The sequence below is a fragment of the Melospiza melodia genome, chromosome 1, assembly GCF_035770615.1.
Source record: "Melospiza melodia melodia isolate bMelMel2 chromosome 1, bMelMel2.pri, whole genome shotgun sequence".
Lineage (NCBI taxonomy): Eukaryota > Metazoa > Chordata > Aves > Passeriformes > Passerellidae > Melospiza > Melospiza melodia.
Window position 1 is genome coordinate 86,688,119 of NC_086194.1, and position 18,381 is coordinate 86,706,499.

Consider the following 18,381-nt stretch of genomic DNA (forward strand, 5'->3'; position numbering starts at 1 on the left):
TTTGTGATAAATTATTGTTTACTCCTTCATTAAGTGTCCAGAAGTTAACAAATGTAAATTAAGTACAGAAATACAGAAAGATTCTAGATCCATCAGTGTTGGTGCTTGAGGTGAAGGCTTCCTTTGAAGCAATTATTTAATACTGAAAGACTATTTGTACCTTAGGGCAGAAAGAGAAAAAGAACAAAGTGAGAAACTAGAAGAGATCAGGTGCCCTTTTCTATCATTTGAAGAAAAGGAGAAGAGGGAAAAAGAAAAACCTAGAGAGCAAAAGGTCACCGAGAGTGCATTGTAAAGCACTCTGTGAAATGTAAGGGCAAGAGCAAACTGATCTTTTGATCAAGTAAGAACTTTGTGTGAATGGAGTTAAATTACCAGGTGGTGTTCTTCTATCTTAATCAAATAATTTATTTGGAGAGCTGAAGAGCTGACTCTGCTGTCCTTGCTTGCAGTTATTCCAGGTGGGCACATTGTCTTCACATCTCAGTTTTCATCCCCTGTGTTCTTCTTGTCTTTCATACTGACCTTTCTGAGCTCTGCATTTCAGTAGAACGTTTAACCTGGTCATCAAAAAATGCAGTGCTCTGGATCTCTCGTGCACATTCAAACAGAATTCAGTAGAACCTTATGGGAAATCAAGAATAAAACTTCATATGATTAGGTTTTCCATATGTGCACAGCTTCTAATACCACCACTGGTACCACAAAATATGATGGGGAGATATTCAGAGCAGATGTAATCAAAGACTCATGGAAAATAAGCCTAGACAGGATTTCTTTTCGCCTGTCCCACTATCCCAGACAACAGCAATACTCAAAGTAATTACTATTCATAAGTAATTTTGAAGTCATTAGTTCACTAATCCTTCTATCAGGCTCCCATTTACTTAAGGAGTATTAAATAGAACTGGCTGGTAGTTTCTCAACAATATGGCTTTACATTTGAAAGAGTTTTTGTTGATAAAAAATTCAAACAATTATCTCAACTTCACTTGGGAACAGGCTTGTATTTTTTGTCACCATGTTATGAAATCTCTGACCTAAAAACAGGAAGAAAGCATAGGACCACATATTTCTTCCATCTGGAATAACCAGCATCCTTTTAGCTACAATGGTCCAGGTGGAGGAGATATCCAACTTGGGGTCCAGCAGTACGTTCTGCAGGTCAGGATAGCAAACTCCAGTTGGTGATTACAGAATTAACAGATCTTTTTGGGGGAGACACCATGCACACAATTTTTTGACCTCTAAGCAGACCCATGGAGAGCTGGAGAGCCTCACCAAGCAGTAGCCCAAAGCACACTTTCACAGTTCTGTCCCCATGGAAAAGATCTTGAATGCATCATAAAGAGGAACAATAAAATATTTCCCCCATGACAAATCTTGTGGGGTGTTTTCTATTCAGCACCTGGGTTTGTTTGGCACAACACCACCACTAAGTTTTTACATTTGGGGAAGCCATGGCACTAACCAAGTGGCACTCCCAGATCCCCTTCCATAGGGCTGCTCTCCAGCCATTCCTCCCCCAGTTCATACTTAGAATTTAAAGGATTGTGTTATATGAACATATCCAACCACTCTAAATCCATCCACAAAAACTAAAAGATTTAGCAACTCAAATTAAAGAAGACAATAAGTCATAGTTAAATGATTTATTCAAGAATGGAGCTTTATACCTTAGCTAAGGGAACTTTGTAAAATAGGTCTATATGTATTAAGTGTTTTAGGGGTGATACTAATAGTAATACCTTGCCTACTTCAGTGTGTGCAACAAATAATAGACCAAACTATCAAAAAAATTTTTATCATACAAGAGAGAGAAATCAGAAACAGATTCACAGCAAGTTCTCAAAGTCTTACAGAGACAGTACATAAAAGTATAGATGTAGAGGAAAGTTTTGAAGCGAGACTTTCAAACAAAGAATCATAATTACTATCAAATATAACTTGTACCCTTTAAACTAATTAAACTTTTGCAACATTAAAATTGCTGTGTTGTAATATAGTAATGCTTAATACAAACAAAAAAGATGCTTTAAACAAGTAATAAACAGATATACAGCAGTAAAGCTCTATAAAACACAAAGTAGTTAATAAACAAAACAGTTACAAAAGTTTCTTTTTAGTTGAACTGAGAAGGGGACTTGTGGGAATCCTTAAAATCAGAGGGTTTTGGGAAAGCTGCCAAAGGTAGACCTCAGAGATAGCAGAGATAGAGATATCAAAAGATAGAGGGGATTCTCCTTTCTTTGATAGTTCCTGCACTTGCACCATCTCTGAGAGACTGATACACCATCAGCTCTACAGAGTTGTTACTGCTCAGCATACAAAAGGGAATGTGACTGAAACAGTACAAGTAATGTATGGGTTTGGTATCAGAAAAAAAGAGACCTTGTACCAAAATGCCTTGTATCAAGACTGGCTTCTGTTCCTGATACGCATCTGGCTCATTTGGCACCATGGAGCGGACTGCTTACCTTCCACAGCCAACAGGAAAGTCATGGCCTAGGATCACCAGGATCCCACAGGAACCCATAAAAATTACTCGCTGCTTTCCAAATTTCCACACTTTCCTTTCTTTTTTTCTTTTCCTAATTAGGAAGTTAGCTAGAAATCTTGAAAATTATCTCGCAAAGCAGAGGAGTCAAAACTCAAAGTGAATTATTTTTCTTAAAGGAGACACAGCAGTATATTAGGTGCCTACAACAGAGAATAGAATTGTTGAGCTACAGAAAAGTTGATGTGAAAGACTAAGATTAAAATAAGTAAAAAAAAACCTCCAGTCTAAGCTACTGCCATTTGAAATGCAGACACAAACCAGAGGAAATTCTTCTGCCAAGTAAAATGACTGGGGAATAAGCAAACAGAATGATCTTAAAAATCTGGCATTTTTAAAATCATAGAAGAAGGAACAAAAGAAATTAAATAAAACCATGCAGTCTGACAGAATGGTATTCTGACCCCAAAGCTTACTCCCCATTTGTTGACCATTTGTAAGGAGTTGCAGATTACCTAATTACCAAATCAAAAAATTACGACACAAAAAATTGAAAAGAAGTATTGATGTTGAAAAGAAATATTTTTATGAGCCTCTAAGGGTTTTTTCATCTCATTTTCAAACATGCAACCTTTGAATGAAATACTTGAGAAAAATAAACGCAAAATCTCGAGATACTACGGAGCTCACCTGTTCAGCACTGAGAGGAAAGCTTCATAAAATGTGTCAAATTGGAAGACTCATTAAGAGTCTTCCATCGCCCCATCAGGATGATTGACTCCAACTCCTGGCCCTGCACATGACATCCCAGCAGTCACACCATGTGCCTGAGAGCATTGTCCAAACACTTCCTGAGCTCTCTTGGGCCTGGTGCTGTGACCACTTCCCTGGGAGCCTCTTCCAGTGCCCAACCACCCTCTCGGTGAGAACTTTTTTACTGATATTCAACTTAAACATCCCCTGACACAGCTTAATATTCTCCCTTGGGTTCTGTCACTGGGCACCAGAGGGAAGAGACCTGTGCCTGCCCCTCCTCTTGCCCTCACAAGGAAGTTGTAACTGCAGTGAGGTCTCCCCTCAGTCTCCTCCAGTCTGAACAGACCAAGTGACCTCAGTCTCTCCTTGTAAGGCTTGCCCCCAAGGCCCTTCACCATCTTTGTTACCCTCCTTTGGATGCTTTCTAACAACTTGATATCTTTGTCATATTGTGCCTCCCAAAGCTGCCCCAGCCCAGAGCAGAGCAGGACAATCCCCTCCCTTGCCTGCCTGGCCATGCTGTGCCTGATGCCTCCCAGGACAGGGCTGGCCCTCCTGGCTGCCAGGGCACTTCTGGCTCATGTTCAGCTTGCCACTGACCAGGAGCCCCAGGTCCCTTTCCATGGGGCTGCTTTCCAGCCTCTCATTCCCTTGTCTGTCTGTACATCCAGGGTTGCCCTATCCCCAGTGCAGAACTCTGGTTTTTTATCCCAGGGACCATTCCATCTGTTACCCTCCTAGTCTTGTGATGTAATTTAGTTTACTAATCTGCACAGTGTCAGGAAGATTTGAAGCCTGCATAAGCATTAGGTCTATTTTTTCCTTCAACTTTTGTTTTTCTTTCTGTTCCTCCTGTAGCTGTCTCTGGAGCTGTTCTATTTTAAAGGACAGTAGTAACTCAGCTGCTTTCCTTCTCCGTTTTCAGTCCTTGTTTGCCTTTAATATTATCTTTTCTGTAGTGGCAGGCAGCTTCTGGAAAGATATCTAACACTGCAAATGATCACTTTCTTCTTCCTAGCCCTTATATAGCCCCTAGCAACTTACAGATGTTCCTCCACAGCTTTCCAATCACACCAGTTATCCTGAGCCCATTTGTCTGAGAACTTAGGACTTGGACATGTTCCATGCTTTTGTGAGTAGTCAGTGATACTGCAAACCTACTGACTACACCAATTTTTGGTGAATGCCTGTTTTAAGGTCACTTAACAAATTGCTGGCAAAGGTACCATCAAAAACAGGTTTAATATAGAAGTGAAAGCACAACAGAGTTCTTTGGCAAGGCTCACTCTACTACTTACCAGATGGTTAAAAAAAGCAAACAAAAAACCAGCATCAATTAGTCCAGACCAAAAATATCCCCAAGGTATCTCCATGGAAGACTGCAGCTCCTGACATGTGGTGAGACACCACCTTCCTTCCTCAGGGCTTTACCCAGGACCTGCTGGGCAATCAACTGGCCCTCACTCCTCACCTTTAATACACAAGGACACAACATGCAAAAGATTTTTCAAAAATCAATCCACTGTAATAATTCACAGACTGGAACAGTTGTGAAATAGACTGATCAAAATATTGAAAATTGCACATTTTCCAGCAAATTGTGAACCAACATTTTACCTACTGCAGCACAAAATTTTGAGGCCAAGTTTCTTCAGCAAAGCAGAAAAATGTAAAGGAATATGTTTGTTTCAATTGTTACATATAATTTATCTATAAAACACTCATTAGCTATATACTGTCATCTCTCGCTGTAATTTCTATGGGTTGTTTTGGCCACCTAAAACAGCTAAGTTCATATTACAGGAACAATGACGGAGTGTGAATTCAGAAGAAAAATAGTAAAAGACTGTAGTTCTCCAGGTTTCAGTGCATTTTAATGTGAATTTAAAATAAGCATTCTAGGATACTTTCTAATCCTCTGGATATAATCAATAATGATTTTTTAATGTATTTTCTCTAGGAATTAATTTATTTTGATCACTGAGGATGTCTCTGCTTCACTTTTATATAGACTGTCACAGATTAAACACAGAACAGCTCTTTTCATTGTGAACTAGAGGGAAAAGTTCTGTGCTGACACACATCATTCCTGTGAATGTAGCTCCAGAGCTGGCAGTGACCCACTTCTCTCAGGATCTTGCAGTTCTGCTTACAGCATAGCACTTGGATGCATTTCTCCCACCTTCACTCTCTGCAATGTCTGCAGAGGGTGAGAAAGACTCCAGAACATGAGTTGCTCAGTTTGTCCCCAAACCCACTTTGCACTTATTTGAGAATAAGCAAGACCTTTTAAAAATCAATGGATTCTACATGGCATTTATAAGCAAGAGATGATGCTCTCTCTTCCACAAGGGCTGCTGAGTGCTTTAGGTGGCTGTTGCTATAAAAATAGTCCATATTGGAGACTACCATATGGTTTTCTAGAAACCTGCTCCATCCCAGTGCTGCACTCTGATATTTCATTGCTCTGCTTCCCCATGTGACCTGCGCAGAATCTAAGAAATTGCTTGTGTGCTATTTCACCCCTCCACTCAGCACCATGCCTGCTCTCCTTCACTTCCTCCAACATTTAACAGTGGAGGATAGAGACATGTATGGCATTAGGAAGTGTTTCTCCCATTGCACTACTCTGCATTTGCATCTGTTTGCTTCCCTGGCAAACAGGGAATTTTTCTCAAGGACAGCTTTGCACAAGTAGCTGTGTGCAAAGGACTGCTTCAGGACAAAGATACACTATTCCAACATTTTCTTTGGAGCAAGGATTTAGAGGTGCATTAAATAATGAGAGATTTTAATGGATGCCTTGAAGGCTCTAAAGCCAGAGAAAGAAGAAATGCATCACTTCATCTCTCCAGCTTAACTGATGCCTTTCCCCTTTCACAGTACAAGATATTACCCACTTGTCTGGTTCAACAGCATCAGTTCATGGAAGGAGTGGGTACCCACCAATGAGGACAGAACAACTGCAAGGGGAAAAACCATTCCATCTGTTCATGAATGTGATTCCTCTGTTTTCTATTCCAGCTCATCCTTGCCACGTGGGAAGGCGGCTACAACCTGCAGTGCCAGAACCTCCACAGCGCAGGGGAGGCTGATATCCGGGTGAGAGACAAAAGCAGCTCAGCCCTCAGCATCCTGTCTGTTTAAACCGTCTCTAACTGTCCTAGGCCATATCCTGAGCTCTGATGAAATATCTCTACTCTAGAGAAGGATAGATTTCATTGTACAGAGTATCAAATTTAGATTTTTTTTTCTTCAAAAGAAGAATCTGGCAGCAAAATCTGTTTAGGGTCAAGGAAATGGTAGCACCCTTAAAAAAACTGAACAAATTACTCCAAAATGAAGCAAAACCCCACCCACAAGACTGCACCTTTGGAAAAAAAAACCCAACAAAACAATTAGAAAACCCTTCCTCGAAGTTTCTATTTCTTAAATTATATTTTTATAATTATCTATACAATTTCTTAAAATATATGTGTTTTTTTACAAAACTGCTTCATTGAAAAGCAAAATAAAATTTTGACAGAGCTTGTGCTTCTCCTTTTCTAGCATATTAATGCCTTCTGAGAAGTTGCATGCCTAGGGAGTGAAGAAGTACAGTAATATTTAAGCAATTGCATGGACAGATATTGATCTCCTGCTCCTTTGTTCTTGCTTGTACAGGTAGCCAAGGTGCTGTGGTGGTATTATTTTTCCAAAGTAATTGAATTCATGGACACTATCTTCTTTGTGCTGAGAAAGAAAAGCAGCCAGATCACCTTCCTTCATGTGTATCACCATGCCACTATGTTTAACATTTGGTGGTGTGTTCTGAACTGGATACCTTGTGGGCAGAGTAAGTCTTTGTTTGCTTCATCACCTGGGGTCTAACTCAGCTGCAGCTGGGGAGGAATCACATCACCATGCAATGGAATTGTGTCACTGTGCAATGCGAGGGCACCTTTAGGGTTCAGCTGCTGACCACCTGCAGAACACAGGAAAATGAAAAGCATTGTTGAAAGTGCAGGCCAAAAATACCTGAGTGTTAGGCCTTAGACTTTTCACTTAGCTGCCACAAACTCATGTATTTACTTCTCTTCAAACCACTTTTAAGCATCACAGTACTGAGTAGCACAGAGGAGCCAGCACACACAAGACACTTCAAAAGTAGATGCAGGAAGAAGTCATGGCCCTGTTAAAGCCTTTATCAATCACAACTAATTAAATCACCAGCCCTTTTACAGGCTCAACTCTTGTATACATCAATCTCTGCTTTAGCAAGATACGTTACTTAGTCACTAATTAAAATATCAGTTTGGGTTTATTCTGTTTCATATGAAAATACATCCTCAGAAGGTTATAGTAGCTGTCATCATCTTCCCTGTTAGGAAGGGATCTATGATGCCACAGGCTAGTCACTTGGCATTTTATAAGAAGTCCAAACAGCAGAGAACTACTTCAGCTGTCTCACAACAGGCACGCTTTTCAAGGGCTTCACACAGCTAGAGGCTTCCTGTGGAACTGCTTCCAAAGTTGAGAGAAAACCCAGTTTTCTTGCAACCTCTTAGAGTGAGTTACCTCAGCCTGTTGTAACATTTGTAAAGAAACTTGTTGTGGGTCTTTTTCAGAGCTAAAAGCAGAATTCACATTTGTTGTCACTTACTGTGGACAGCACAAAATCAAAGTAAATCAGTGTTAGAGCTAGAAGCAGGGATCAGAGATTTCATAGCGATTAGGAACTATTTCTAGAGGTGTAAACAAATCAGTGGGGGTTTGTGCTTTGTAATGTGTGGTCCCCACACTTTACACTAGCACTGCACTACTATAATTAAACCAGCAGCTAAGTAATTAATCAGTGGCAAAATCAGAACAACTGGTGAGTCCCTCTTGTAGTTGTAGCACTGCCATCAAACTCACAAGCACACAGCAGAGTAGTGCTGCTGCTTCTCCACAGTCTGCAAAGTACAGAGGATAATTAATTTCCTCTAGAACAAGTATTCACTAAATGTAACTAATAAGAGCAGCAAGGTATTATCGGGGATGAAATTCTATAAATGTGCATCTAGCAGAAGAGCCAGTGAAGAAAACAAGAGTGGTGATCAAACAGAGTCACAAAAGGCTGCTTTAATTCAGAGTAAAGCCCCTGCTACTGCATCAGAGAGCAGGAGTACAGGTGTCTCCCAGGGTCCTAAGCTACCTACCAGAAGCAAAGTCATCAGCAGCATTGTTTAAAGCTTACAGGAATAATGGAAAGACTAAGCAAGAAGAGCTTTAGGAGAGGGGAAAAATAGCATGTAAACTACAGAATAGGAAAAAGTGGAGGAGAAGATAAATACCAGATAAAAACACAAAATTCAGCATAAGAACAACCCTCTAGGAAGTACCATTTGGTTTTTCAGTTGTCCCTAGGAGAGCACCTCTACACATCAGGAATGTCTTTAGCAAGAAATAAGCATGAAAGTAATATGTTGTCATCTTATTGCAGGGATTCCATACTGTTGTCTCCTTATCACAAAAGTTTCATACCTTCTTGGTGTTTCTCATGGGCATCTCCTCAGAGCACTGACTCTTTCTCCTTCACAAAGGAGCAAACTGACTCCAGCTCCCTTCCCAACCGGCCATCCCACTCTTTTACAGCACTCTTCTTCCCATGGGTTACAGCTGTGACCTGTTAAAGTCAGGCCTGTTCCTAATCTTTGATAATTGGCCCAGCTGCAACTCCTTAGGGGTAAGACTACTTTCTGCACTACCTTTATTTGCTTATATTCTGTCCCCCCTACACGAACACTTACATTTTCAAGAGATTCAATATAGAAGCAATACAACAAGCAGTAATATCCTCTCTCACTTTTTAGCAGTTGGTACTTAATTATTTTTTCCCTAATGGATTTTTGTAGGCTTCTTTGGACCCACTTTGAATAGCTTTATCCACGTGCTTATGTATTCTTACTATGGACTGTCAGTCATCCCTTCCATGCGCAAGTATCTCTGGTGGAAGAAATACCTCACGCAGGCACAACTGGTATGTATCTGTTTTAATCTCATTTTTAAGTACCAGAAATCCTTCAAAATGTGAGAGAGGATGAAATGAACTATAGGTAAGCATTGTCATTTACACAATTAAGCCAGTTAGAATTAAAGTATAACTAAACTATCATACAGCATAAGTCACTAGTGCAGCTTAATAAATTTAATGAAGGAAATTATGTTCAGATGTGTTATCTGTAGATAACAAACAGTAGAAACTCTTTAGTCCACAAAATTCTGTTCATTTTGAACCATTGCATAGGAAATAACTGCTCTTTAATTGTGGAAAAGACAGATTTAAAAGTCACAAAAAATGTCTGACGGAGCCAGGTCCAAGACAGACCTCCCCTGCTGGTCAAAGCTGAGCCCATCAGCAAAGCTGGGAGCCCCTCCATGACATTGTATTTATTTAAGGGTGAAAAACATAGCACAGCAGCTGAGAGAGAAGACAGGAAATGTGAGAAGGCCTCTAAGTACCCAGGTCAGAACAGAAGGAGGGAATTAGCACCAAAAACTCCCCTGCAGCAGCAGTGAAGATGCTGGTGAAGCTGTTCCCCTGCAGCCCACAGAGGACCTCATGCTGCAGTAATGACATGTCTGCCCTGAAAGAAGATACAGCCAGTGGGGAAATAGGCTCACGTGGACCCATGGAGAGAGGAGCCCACCCTGGAGCAGATTTGCTGGTAAAATCTGTGACCCCATGGGGGCCACATAGGAAATGCCTGTTCCTGAAGCCTGGACCCTGTGGAAGGGACCCATGCTGGGGCAACTTGTGGAGAACTGCAGCTCATGGGAAATACATTGGAACTCTCTCCCATGGGAGGGATCCCACACTGAAGCAGGGAAAGAGTGTGAGGAGAAAGGAGCAGCAAAGCCAAAGCAAGAGAGGCTGGCTACAAATCCCATCCCCCTGCACCACATGGAAGGAAGTAGAGGACTGAAGCTCAGAAGTGAAGTTAAACCTGAGAAGAAACAGGGGTTTAGACAAAGGTGGTTTTAATTTTATTTCTTGCTATCCTTCTGTGTTATTAATTGGCAGCACTTGAAACTAATCTTCCTCAAGTCTAATTTGTTTATAACAGTAATAGGTAAGTTTTATCAATTACTCTCCCTAACTTTATCTCAATCCACAAGTTCTTTTCATCTTATTTTCTCCCCCTACTCTACTGAGGAGAATAAGGGAGAGAGCTGCTGGGTGTGCAGCTGGCAGCCAAGCCAGGTTAACTCACAACACAGTGGTACAACTGCAAAATGCAAAATGGTGTAAACAAAGTTTAGGCAATACAGAAATTGATTTCTAAAAGTCTGTTCCACCTGTTGCTGTACCTGAGGAGCTGAGCCATATCAAAAGTTCCTATCAACAAGATATAAGGCTTGATATGAAATAAAGTTTCTTTTACTTTTATCTTAGAGCCTGTTCATATTATTTGGAAGTTGAGATTTTTGCAGTGAGCTTTAAAATGCCTATGTAGAAATTTGCCTAGCAAGGGCTGCTTCTCTGAGACCATCCCTGCAGGTGAAACACACTTCCCTGTTGGAAATGCACCTTAGTACACTGGTTTGAGGGCACACTTATCTGGCTGAGGAGAATTAGTGTGGGCTGTGGCTGACAGTTCTAAATACAGACAAGTCTCTGCAATTGCTTCCCTGTCTCATTTTTGCTTCCTTTGTCCCCTCCTTAACTCCATTAATGCAAGTGATAACCTATCTGAACTCCTTGGACCTGAGTTTTGCATTTTCTGTTCAGAGTTCTAAAGCTATTGCCAGGAATCTTCAGAGTTTCCTCTGGTTTCTGCCCAGCAACAGAGACAACAACTGTACCTGTGACAAGGACTGGAAGATAGAACAAAATCTATTAAATCTGAGAGGAAAAAAACTTCCTTTTGTCAACTAGACCTATAAACTTACTTTTAGAAACCTCTGACCCCTTAGGATTTTATTTAATTTCACAAGAGCACCATTTTAACTTAACCCTCACAATGCATTCAGAGGTTATAAAGGGATACTTTTCAAGAGTACTCAAACTTTCACGGAGCAGGACTAGGGGACATTGCTGTGTCTGATTTAGCTAGCACTGGCCCTTTCTCAGCAAATACACCTGCATTGTTGTCTCTCCACAGATCCAGTTTCTGCTCACTATTGTGCACACACTCAGCGCAGCTGTGAAGCCATGTGGATTCCCATTTGGCTGCCTCATGTTCCAGTCCTCCTACATGGCCACACTGGTCATCCTCTTCATCAACTTCTACATTAAGGTAAGCAGTCTTCTGAGAGCTCTCTGACAAAAATGGGGAAAACAGAACTTTGTGGATAGCAGTCTGGGTGGACTCAGATGTAGAATGACCATCAGTGCTTAAAATATGTTGGTCTTAAAATATATACATCATTTAAGAATAGCAGATACAGTCACATCTGAGGGAGAGAGAGAGAGTTATTCAGTAGTGATGACCTCCTCATTGCAGCTCAACCCTTCTACACTTGTATAGCAGATCAGGTACTGCATTTAGTACCTAGGAGGTCTGAATTTGCTTTGGTGGGCAAATTTTTGAGTCTTTCTCCTCCTTAAGGAAAAAAAAAATAGAGCTCTGTCTTTGCCTTGTTTACTTCATCATCTTTAGCAGGGAGTGCTCTAGCCTGCCTACATACATAAAGCTTTTAGTGTACAAGGCTTGAAATTTCTTTTGACATTGAGGAGTATTACAGTAAGGCTAGTAAAGTAAAATCACCCCCAGCAGTGAAAAGGCTACTGTACTCCTAATGCAGTCTGAAGCAAATATATACATCTGCATCAACAAACAGCAGACAAGCTCCATTTACATTTAACCACAAGCAGTGTTTTGGCGGACTTTAAACAAATCCAAATATTTATTTTGGATTTTGCTTTTATAGACATACCGGAAAGCACCTTCAAGAACAGCTGTAAAGGAAACCCCTGCCACAACAGAAATCAAGAATGGTTTCCATAAGGACTACTTTGCTGCTGCCAACGGATTGCAGAATAATAAGAAGGCACAATAAGTATAGTGTTTCCTATGGTTTTTTTTCTAAAGAGAAAAAGAAGAAAAAAGACTGAATTATAAGCTTTAGCTTAAAACCTATTTGATTACATTTATCAGTTCTTTGTACCAGACACTTATTAATGTACTGCTGTTTAGGTTTTAACAAAATGAGTAGAATTACTTGTCTTGTCAAAGATCAACATCAGAACAAAGAAAGCCAAGATCTTTCTCATATGAAAAAGAAAACCTTTCTGATCTCTAATGCTGACACAAAAACGCCTTATGAAACACTTGATGGATAAATCCATCAATGCCTTCAAAAGGTTAGGACTCTGTTCAGACTAACATGGTGAGCACTTTCTGTGCATGTCAGAGGTCTTGAGGCAAGGCTTCACAGTGCACCCAGTACATCCAGCTGAACTGCAGCCAAGGCCAGGAAAATAAAGGAGGGGTGGCAGGAAAGGTGAGAATTGTACCTCTTCCATCACCATACCCCTCTTTTCTGCTTCTCAGCAATTCCCCAAAGCACACTAGCAAGGTAGCATTTGACCCTGTGGGAGCCCTGGGGAAGGACATGGTAGAGGGCAGAGCCCAGGTGCACCATCCCACAGTTTGCAGGCAGTTGTGGCTCCACTCTCACTTGCTTTACACGAGTGCAACCTGATTCAAATGCCAGGAAGGCTGGCAGGAGCTTTCTGTTTCAGGGAGCAGGGCTGGTAGCCCCTGGCACTGGCCAGAATGGAATTCTGAACATAGAGCCAAACAAGTCACTTTGGATGTGCTAACTTAACAGAAGTTCTAAGTAAATGGATTTTGAAAGAGATAGGGTCATGCAAACTTAAGGCAGATAAATCCTCGAGTGTAAATGTGGGTAAAGTTAATCCTATACAAACACTGCTAATTCAAAGCAAACTGTCATGCTATGTATTAAGAGACTAGAAGATGCAGAAAATCTGTGAGTTCAGCAATGAGCCAAGCAGGTTATACAGGAGTTTCTGTGGCAGGTGGACCTTAGTCAGACTGGTCTCTGGCTGGAGAAACAGACAGGATCAAGGCACAAGCTGCTGGAGGGGAAGTAAGGAGATACATGCTGTCTGCAGCTATAAAGGTGTCTCCCAACAGTCCATCACCATCTCTGTTGCTACAGTTCACTGCATTTACCCCCACTTAAATGCTTAGAAATGAAGGATACCCAGGGTTAACTTCATGAGTCTGCCCTCACCTGTTTCTCATTTAGCCCACTTAATTTTCTCTACCAAAAACAGACACAGACTTTTTTTCCTCACAGTGAAGTAGTTCAGATCTCTTCCATTCTCGTGTATAAAATTCTCTTGACAAAAACAACTTTCAGAGTCACTCCAGCCTAGCAAATCCCTTGAACTGAATCAGTTCTGTAAAGGAAATATGTCCTCTCACTCCTGTCACCTTGCAGAGTCCCACGGCAGGAGGAGGACAAAACACATAGCCAACACAGAGGGCCCAAGCAGGCACAGAAGGCTCACATGTAGAGAAGGCTGTCCCGAATCCTGCTGTCCAATTTTTCTCCACTTCTAGAGGGCCAGTTATCCCCTCCAGATACCCCATTTAGATGATCTGCTGTCAGGAGATCTTGGAGACTGCAGGCATAAAGGCAGGAGGAAGGTTTATCCCAGGGAGCAGTATGGATACAGGGCAGCCAGCCTCACCAGGAGAGACCACAGCCCAGAGGGCTCATGGATAGGAAGGAAAGAGGCTGAGGAAGTGGTACAGGAGGGGAAGAAGAACCGATGGGGTTGTCCAGTAAAAGCAAGAGGAGAAAATGGGATGAAGAAGGGTGTCTTTTGTCAGAATTCTGCTTGACTGTGTGCTTGAAAGTCCTGTTGAACACCATCTGTCTCTAGCCAGTTCCAGCTCCATTGCAATGTGGACAAAACTTTTCTGCTCCAGCAGAAAACAAATTCCCAAAATGCTACAGCAGAAACAGCACCTCTTAGCAGCCTGACTGCTGAACTTCATCGTCGTGAACTGGGTGACCAAAATAACTGCAACATTCAAACCCTTTTACACCACCACACCAGCCTAGATCTAACTGGTGCATATTCACATTTGCTCCCCTCTTCATGAAGATGGTCATGAAACCTCACTTACTGAAAGTCAGTGTTTTGTTTTATTTAACACTCAATATGGGGGAAAGCAGCCACTCAAAAGACAAAACCCAAACAAAAAAAGCCAAGAACCCTGCATTCACAAAGCCTGGACACTGTATGCAGATGCTATTTCTCTCTGGCCCTTCCAGAAACTTTACAGGCATCTCTGATTGATACTGTAAAAATCCCAAGACATAAGAAATTAGTAGGTTTGACTAAGGGTGTTTTACACAGCCCTGAGTAAAGGGAGAGCTTCAGAGCTCTGTAGAAATCAGTTTAATACTGGAAGCCAGGGTAAAGGCAGAGGAATTTGAAGGAGCTGACAAGATAGTGAACAAGCAATGAGCAGGACCCTTCATCTAAGGCAGGCAACACGAGGGTTGTGCGGCCCAGCATGGATTTTAGGCCGAGTGGAGTCCGTAATCTTTTGATGGCAAAGCATGCATTTGACTATCAAGGTGGAAAGCGTCAGCTGTGCTAAGTGTTAAAGTTTACTATGGCAATCAAACCCAGAGATATTGTCTTTTGTTCTCTTGAAACCTCATTCAAAAGAAAAGGAAATAAATGCCTTACTTGAAAATTCAAAGGGCTGGGGAAAAAAACAAAAGAAAATGAAAAAAAAAAAAAAAGGAAAAAAACCAGATGGTCTCAGACCTTGCAGATCCAGATCAGCCAGGAAGGCTGGAATCAGGTACATTTAAAATTCTACAGATATGTCTTAACACCTTCAAAATGCCGCAACTTTGAAGAAAGAAGCATTGACTTTTTAAACTGATTTTCCTGTAATACATAACACTGTAAATAAACAAATTTTACTATCAGACTGTCTCCACTTCTCCTTAAGGCATCAAATTGGGATGGTAACTGGTTACTTGAGACTGCTTTTGTTCTCCAGCTTTTTCAGAAGCATTTTAGGGCATTCACAACAGATTCAAAATCAATCTCCATAACTTGATACAACACCTTCCCTGGTATTAGTGTAAAGCTTCCATACAGTTTTTTTGGCCCTATACCTATAAAAATGTGCGCTTTTCAACAAAGGTAAAATTGAAGTAGAGAACTCATTTGTTCAAAGCTTGTACTTGCCCATCAAGACCTCATTTGATTATCAGAGTGTTTTCACTTGGAACATGATGGCTGAAAGCAGGAGAGAGACAATAGAGAAATCAAAATCTCAAAAATAAATCTCAGGATCTCAAAAATAAAATTTCTTTCAGATTGAAAATACACAATAGCTCTCAGCTGTTCCTAGAAACATGTCTATTTTCCAGTGTATTACTCTCTTAGAGTTCTACTGCCTGCAGAAGCAGGACCTGTCCCTGTGTGCTCCAGCTAACCTCAGCATGCCTTACCAATAGGAGGGTGGGCAGTTCCTGGGCCAGGGTAAACACACACAACTCCTCTACCCATTTCCAGCCACAAAGGATGTCCTTTTTTCTGGCTTTACGCAGCCTTGACACAAATTAGCTGCAGCCTTTGGATGGGCCACAGCACTGGCACAGAATGTGCAGGTAAACAAGCACTTGGCACAGCATCATCCCCTGAAAGAGATGCAGCATAAATAGCAGGGGTTATAGTCAGTTTAATATTAAACCCTATTTAGAGCTTAAAATGCATAAAGAAATTGTCCATAACCAGAACTTTTCCATTTCCCATTTCTTTTTCTGGGTATTGATGCATAGTTTTTGCACCTCAGCACCTACATCTTTGTTGTTCTGGTTCAGAAGTGTCAAGGTGTCACAGACATATTTTATGAAAAATCCTTTTGCCAGGATTTTTTCACCTGAGAAGCTGAGAGGCCTCAGAAACAAAATGTAAACCATAATTATCTGCTGCTGTGGAATGTGGCAGGTGCATCTTTGATTGGTCGCCAAGTAGAAGCAATTCACATGAGACCAATCACAGGTCCAGCTGTGTTGGGACTCTGGTCAGTCACAAGACCACTCTGGGCCACAGGCTGCCTAACAACAACCCCGGCCCTTTTCCCTGGCAAACAAAACTCACCATTCCAGGTTCCTGATGGCAGATCGCAGGAGCCACTTGGCACTGTCAAAGCAGCCGGAGTTGGCACTGGTGCCACCTTGGGTCTGGGAGGCATCCTGCGCAATGCAGAATTTCAGCAGCCAAACCTTATCATTTCATTCTTTTCCTTTCTTTGCTAGCCTTCTGATGAAATCCTCTCTTCTATTCTTTTAGTATAGTTTTAGTATTAAATTTTCTTTTAATATAATATATATAATAAAATAATAAATCAGCCTTCTGAAACACGGAGTCAAGATTCTCATCTCTTCCCTCATCCTGGTACCTCTGCAAACACCACCACATCAAAGCAACTGAACAGGTTGAAAATTGAGCTTTATATATCTGCACTGAAAGCAAGAAAATAAAAGAAATATCTGGATTAATGGCACTTTAAAAAACATGAATTGGGAAGGGCAAAGGCAACCTGCCAAGGTCAGCTACCTACTTTCCAAAAGGTAATTTTAGGATAACCCAATTACACATCTGTTTCAGAAACCAAATGGACTTCAGACCATCAGGAGGTTTAAGGTCAAACATGTTTAATTGACCCAGCAGTGCAGGAAGTGGTATGAGATGGGCTGTCCAAAGTCAGAACATGTAATTTCTGTCCCAGATGTGGTCTCCAAACACTTCTACTGCCTACAGATGGAAAGACCAAAAGGAAAGTCCAGAGTTTTCACCTTAGGCAGTTCACAGGTTATCAAGCTGGAACACATTGAGCCTCTCAAATGCTAAAATGTTTCATATGAAGGGATAGATGATTGCAGGGGTAGAAGGTATTTAAGCAGTGTGACATCCCTTTCTGCTCTCCCATCCCATCATTAAAACACCCTTTTGGGGCTCAGACTTCTCCAATAAAAGAGCTAAAACCAAATGTAAGTGCATACAGATACATTATGGCAATTTTTACTAAGTAAGGAACCCTGATTTTTCCATTATCCACACCCTCTGAAGTGCTCAACACTCACTTTCCAAGCTTTATGTGCAGATGCAACACTAAGAGATACAGAAATGCACTCTAAGTTATCTAGCAAAGATACTTGATGAAAAGTATTCCTAACTTTTTCCAGTTAGAGGACACACCAAGAGAGCCTTCTGCCAACACACATGACGGGTGAGGAAATGTAGCAAAACAAGTGTTTCTACACATCTACTTCACAGTGCTGATAAAGCTTAAATGCTTAGCAGCTTGAACTTAAGAGAGCAATGAATCCATCCAAAACATCAGATTAAAAAATTAGAAAAAAAATAATCAAGCATTACTGTCATAGTTTGGAAAAAACCCATACCTTAAATCAGAGAGAGACATCCCATCTCATCCTCTTCCTATTTCAAACCTTCCCTCTGGGCAGCGAACTGCTTGGAGATGCAGATGAAGGAGCCTAAATAGGCCAACACCCAAAGGAGATGATGTGTCCCGAGGGTGTGAGTTCTCAGCGCTGTTTCTGTGGCTTTGCCGAATTCAGTGTGAGGAACAACCCGTGCAGGCAGCTCATCTCGATTCTTAGGTCTGCTTCATATCAAGCACCTTGTTAGCCCAGGTTGCATCATCATTTTGGGCCGGGTGGTGGGGAATAAAAGCAAGGAATATAGGCATTTATGTGGGAATGACTGGAAGGCTTACCTTGAAACTGAGGAGTGGGAGCCACACAGCACAAGGGATCCCTTTACATTCACCAGCGTGAGCTCTGGATCCCAATAAGAAGCAGCAGAGCAGTTCAAGCCTTATCACACTCCTACAGCCAGGACCTCAGGTTACTACTGAAGTAGTGAAAGCCCCAAATTCAGGAACTGGCTCATTGAAGCAGTAGGATAAGTGATGGGATCAGATTATTCAGGCTGATATCTTAAAGCCCGTTTGGGTTAATTACACTGCTGGGGCCATCAGAGTACATAGTGGGACTGGAGCCTGCTGAAAACTCTGTTGCCAAGATGCAAAACTAGTTTTACCAGACTCAAGCACAGCTGCTCACAG

The 18,381-nt window shown here is 41.4% G+C and overlaps 1 protein-coding gene across 1 annotated transcript in view; it reads left to right on the forward strand.

Moving 5' to 3' along the window:
• Positions 1–15,205, forward strand: part of ELOVL2 (ELOVL fatty acid elongase 2) — a 50,039-nt gene extending 34,834 nt beyond the window's left edge. The window contains exons 4-8 of the mRNA XM_063160783.1: positions 6,278–6,355; positions 6,917–7,088; positions 9,130–9,254; positions 11,380–11,514; positions 12,149–15,205. Coding sequence (XP_063016853.1) covers positions 6,278–6,355; positions 6,917–7,088; positions 9,130–9,254; positions 11,380–11,514; positions 12,149–12,277 — 639 coding nt within the window. The 3' untranslated portion in view covers positions 12,278–15,205. The remainder of the gene's footprint in view (positions 1–6,277; positions 6,356–6,916; positions 7,089–9,129; positions 9,255–11,379; positions 11,515–12,148) is intronic.
• Positions 15,206–18,381: the final 3,176 nt, after the last annotated feature.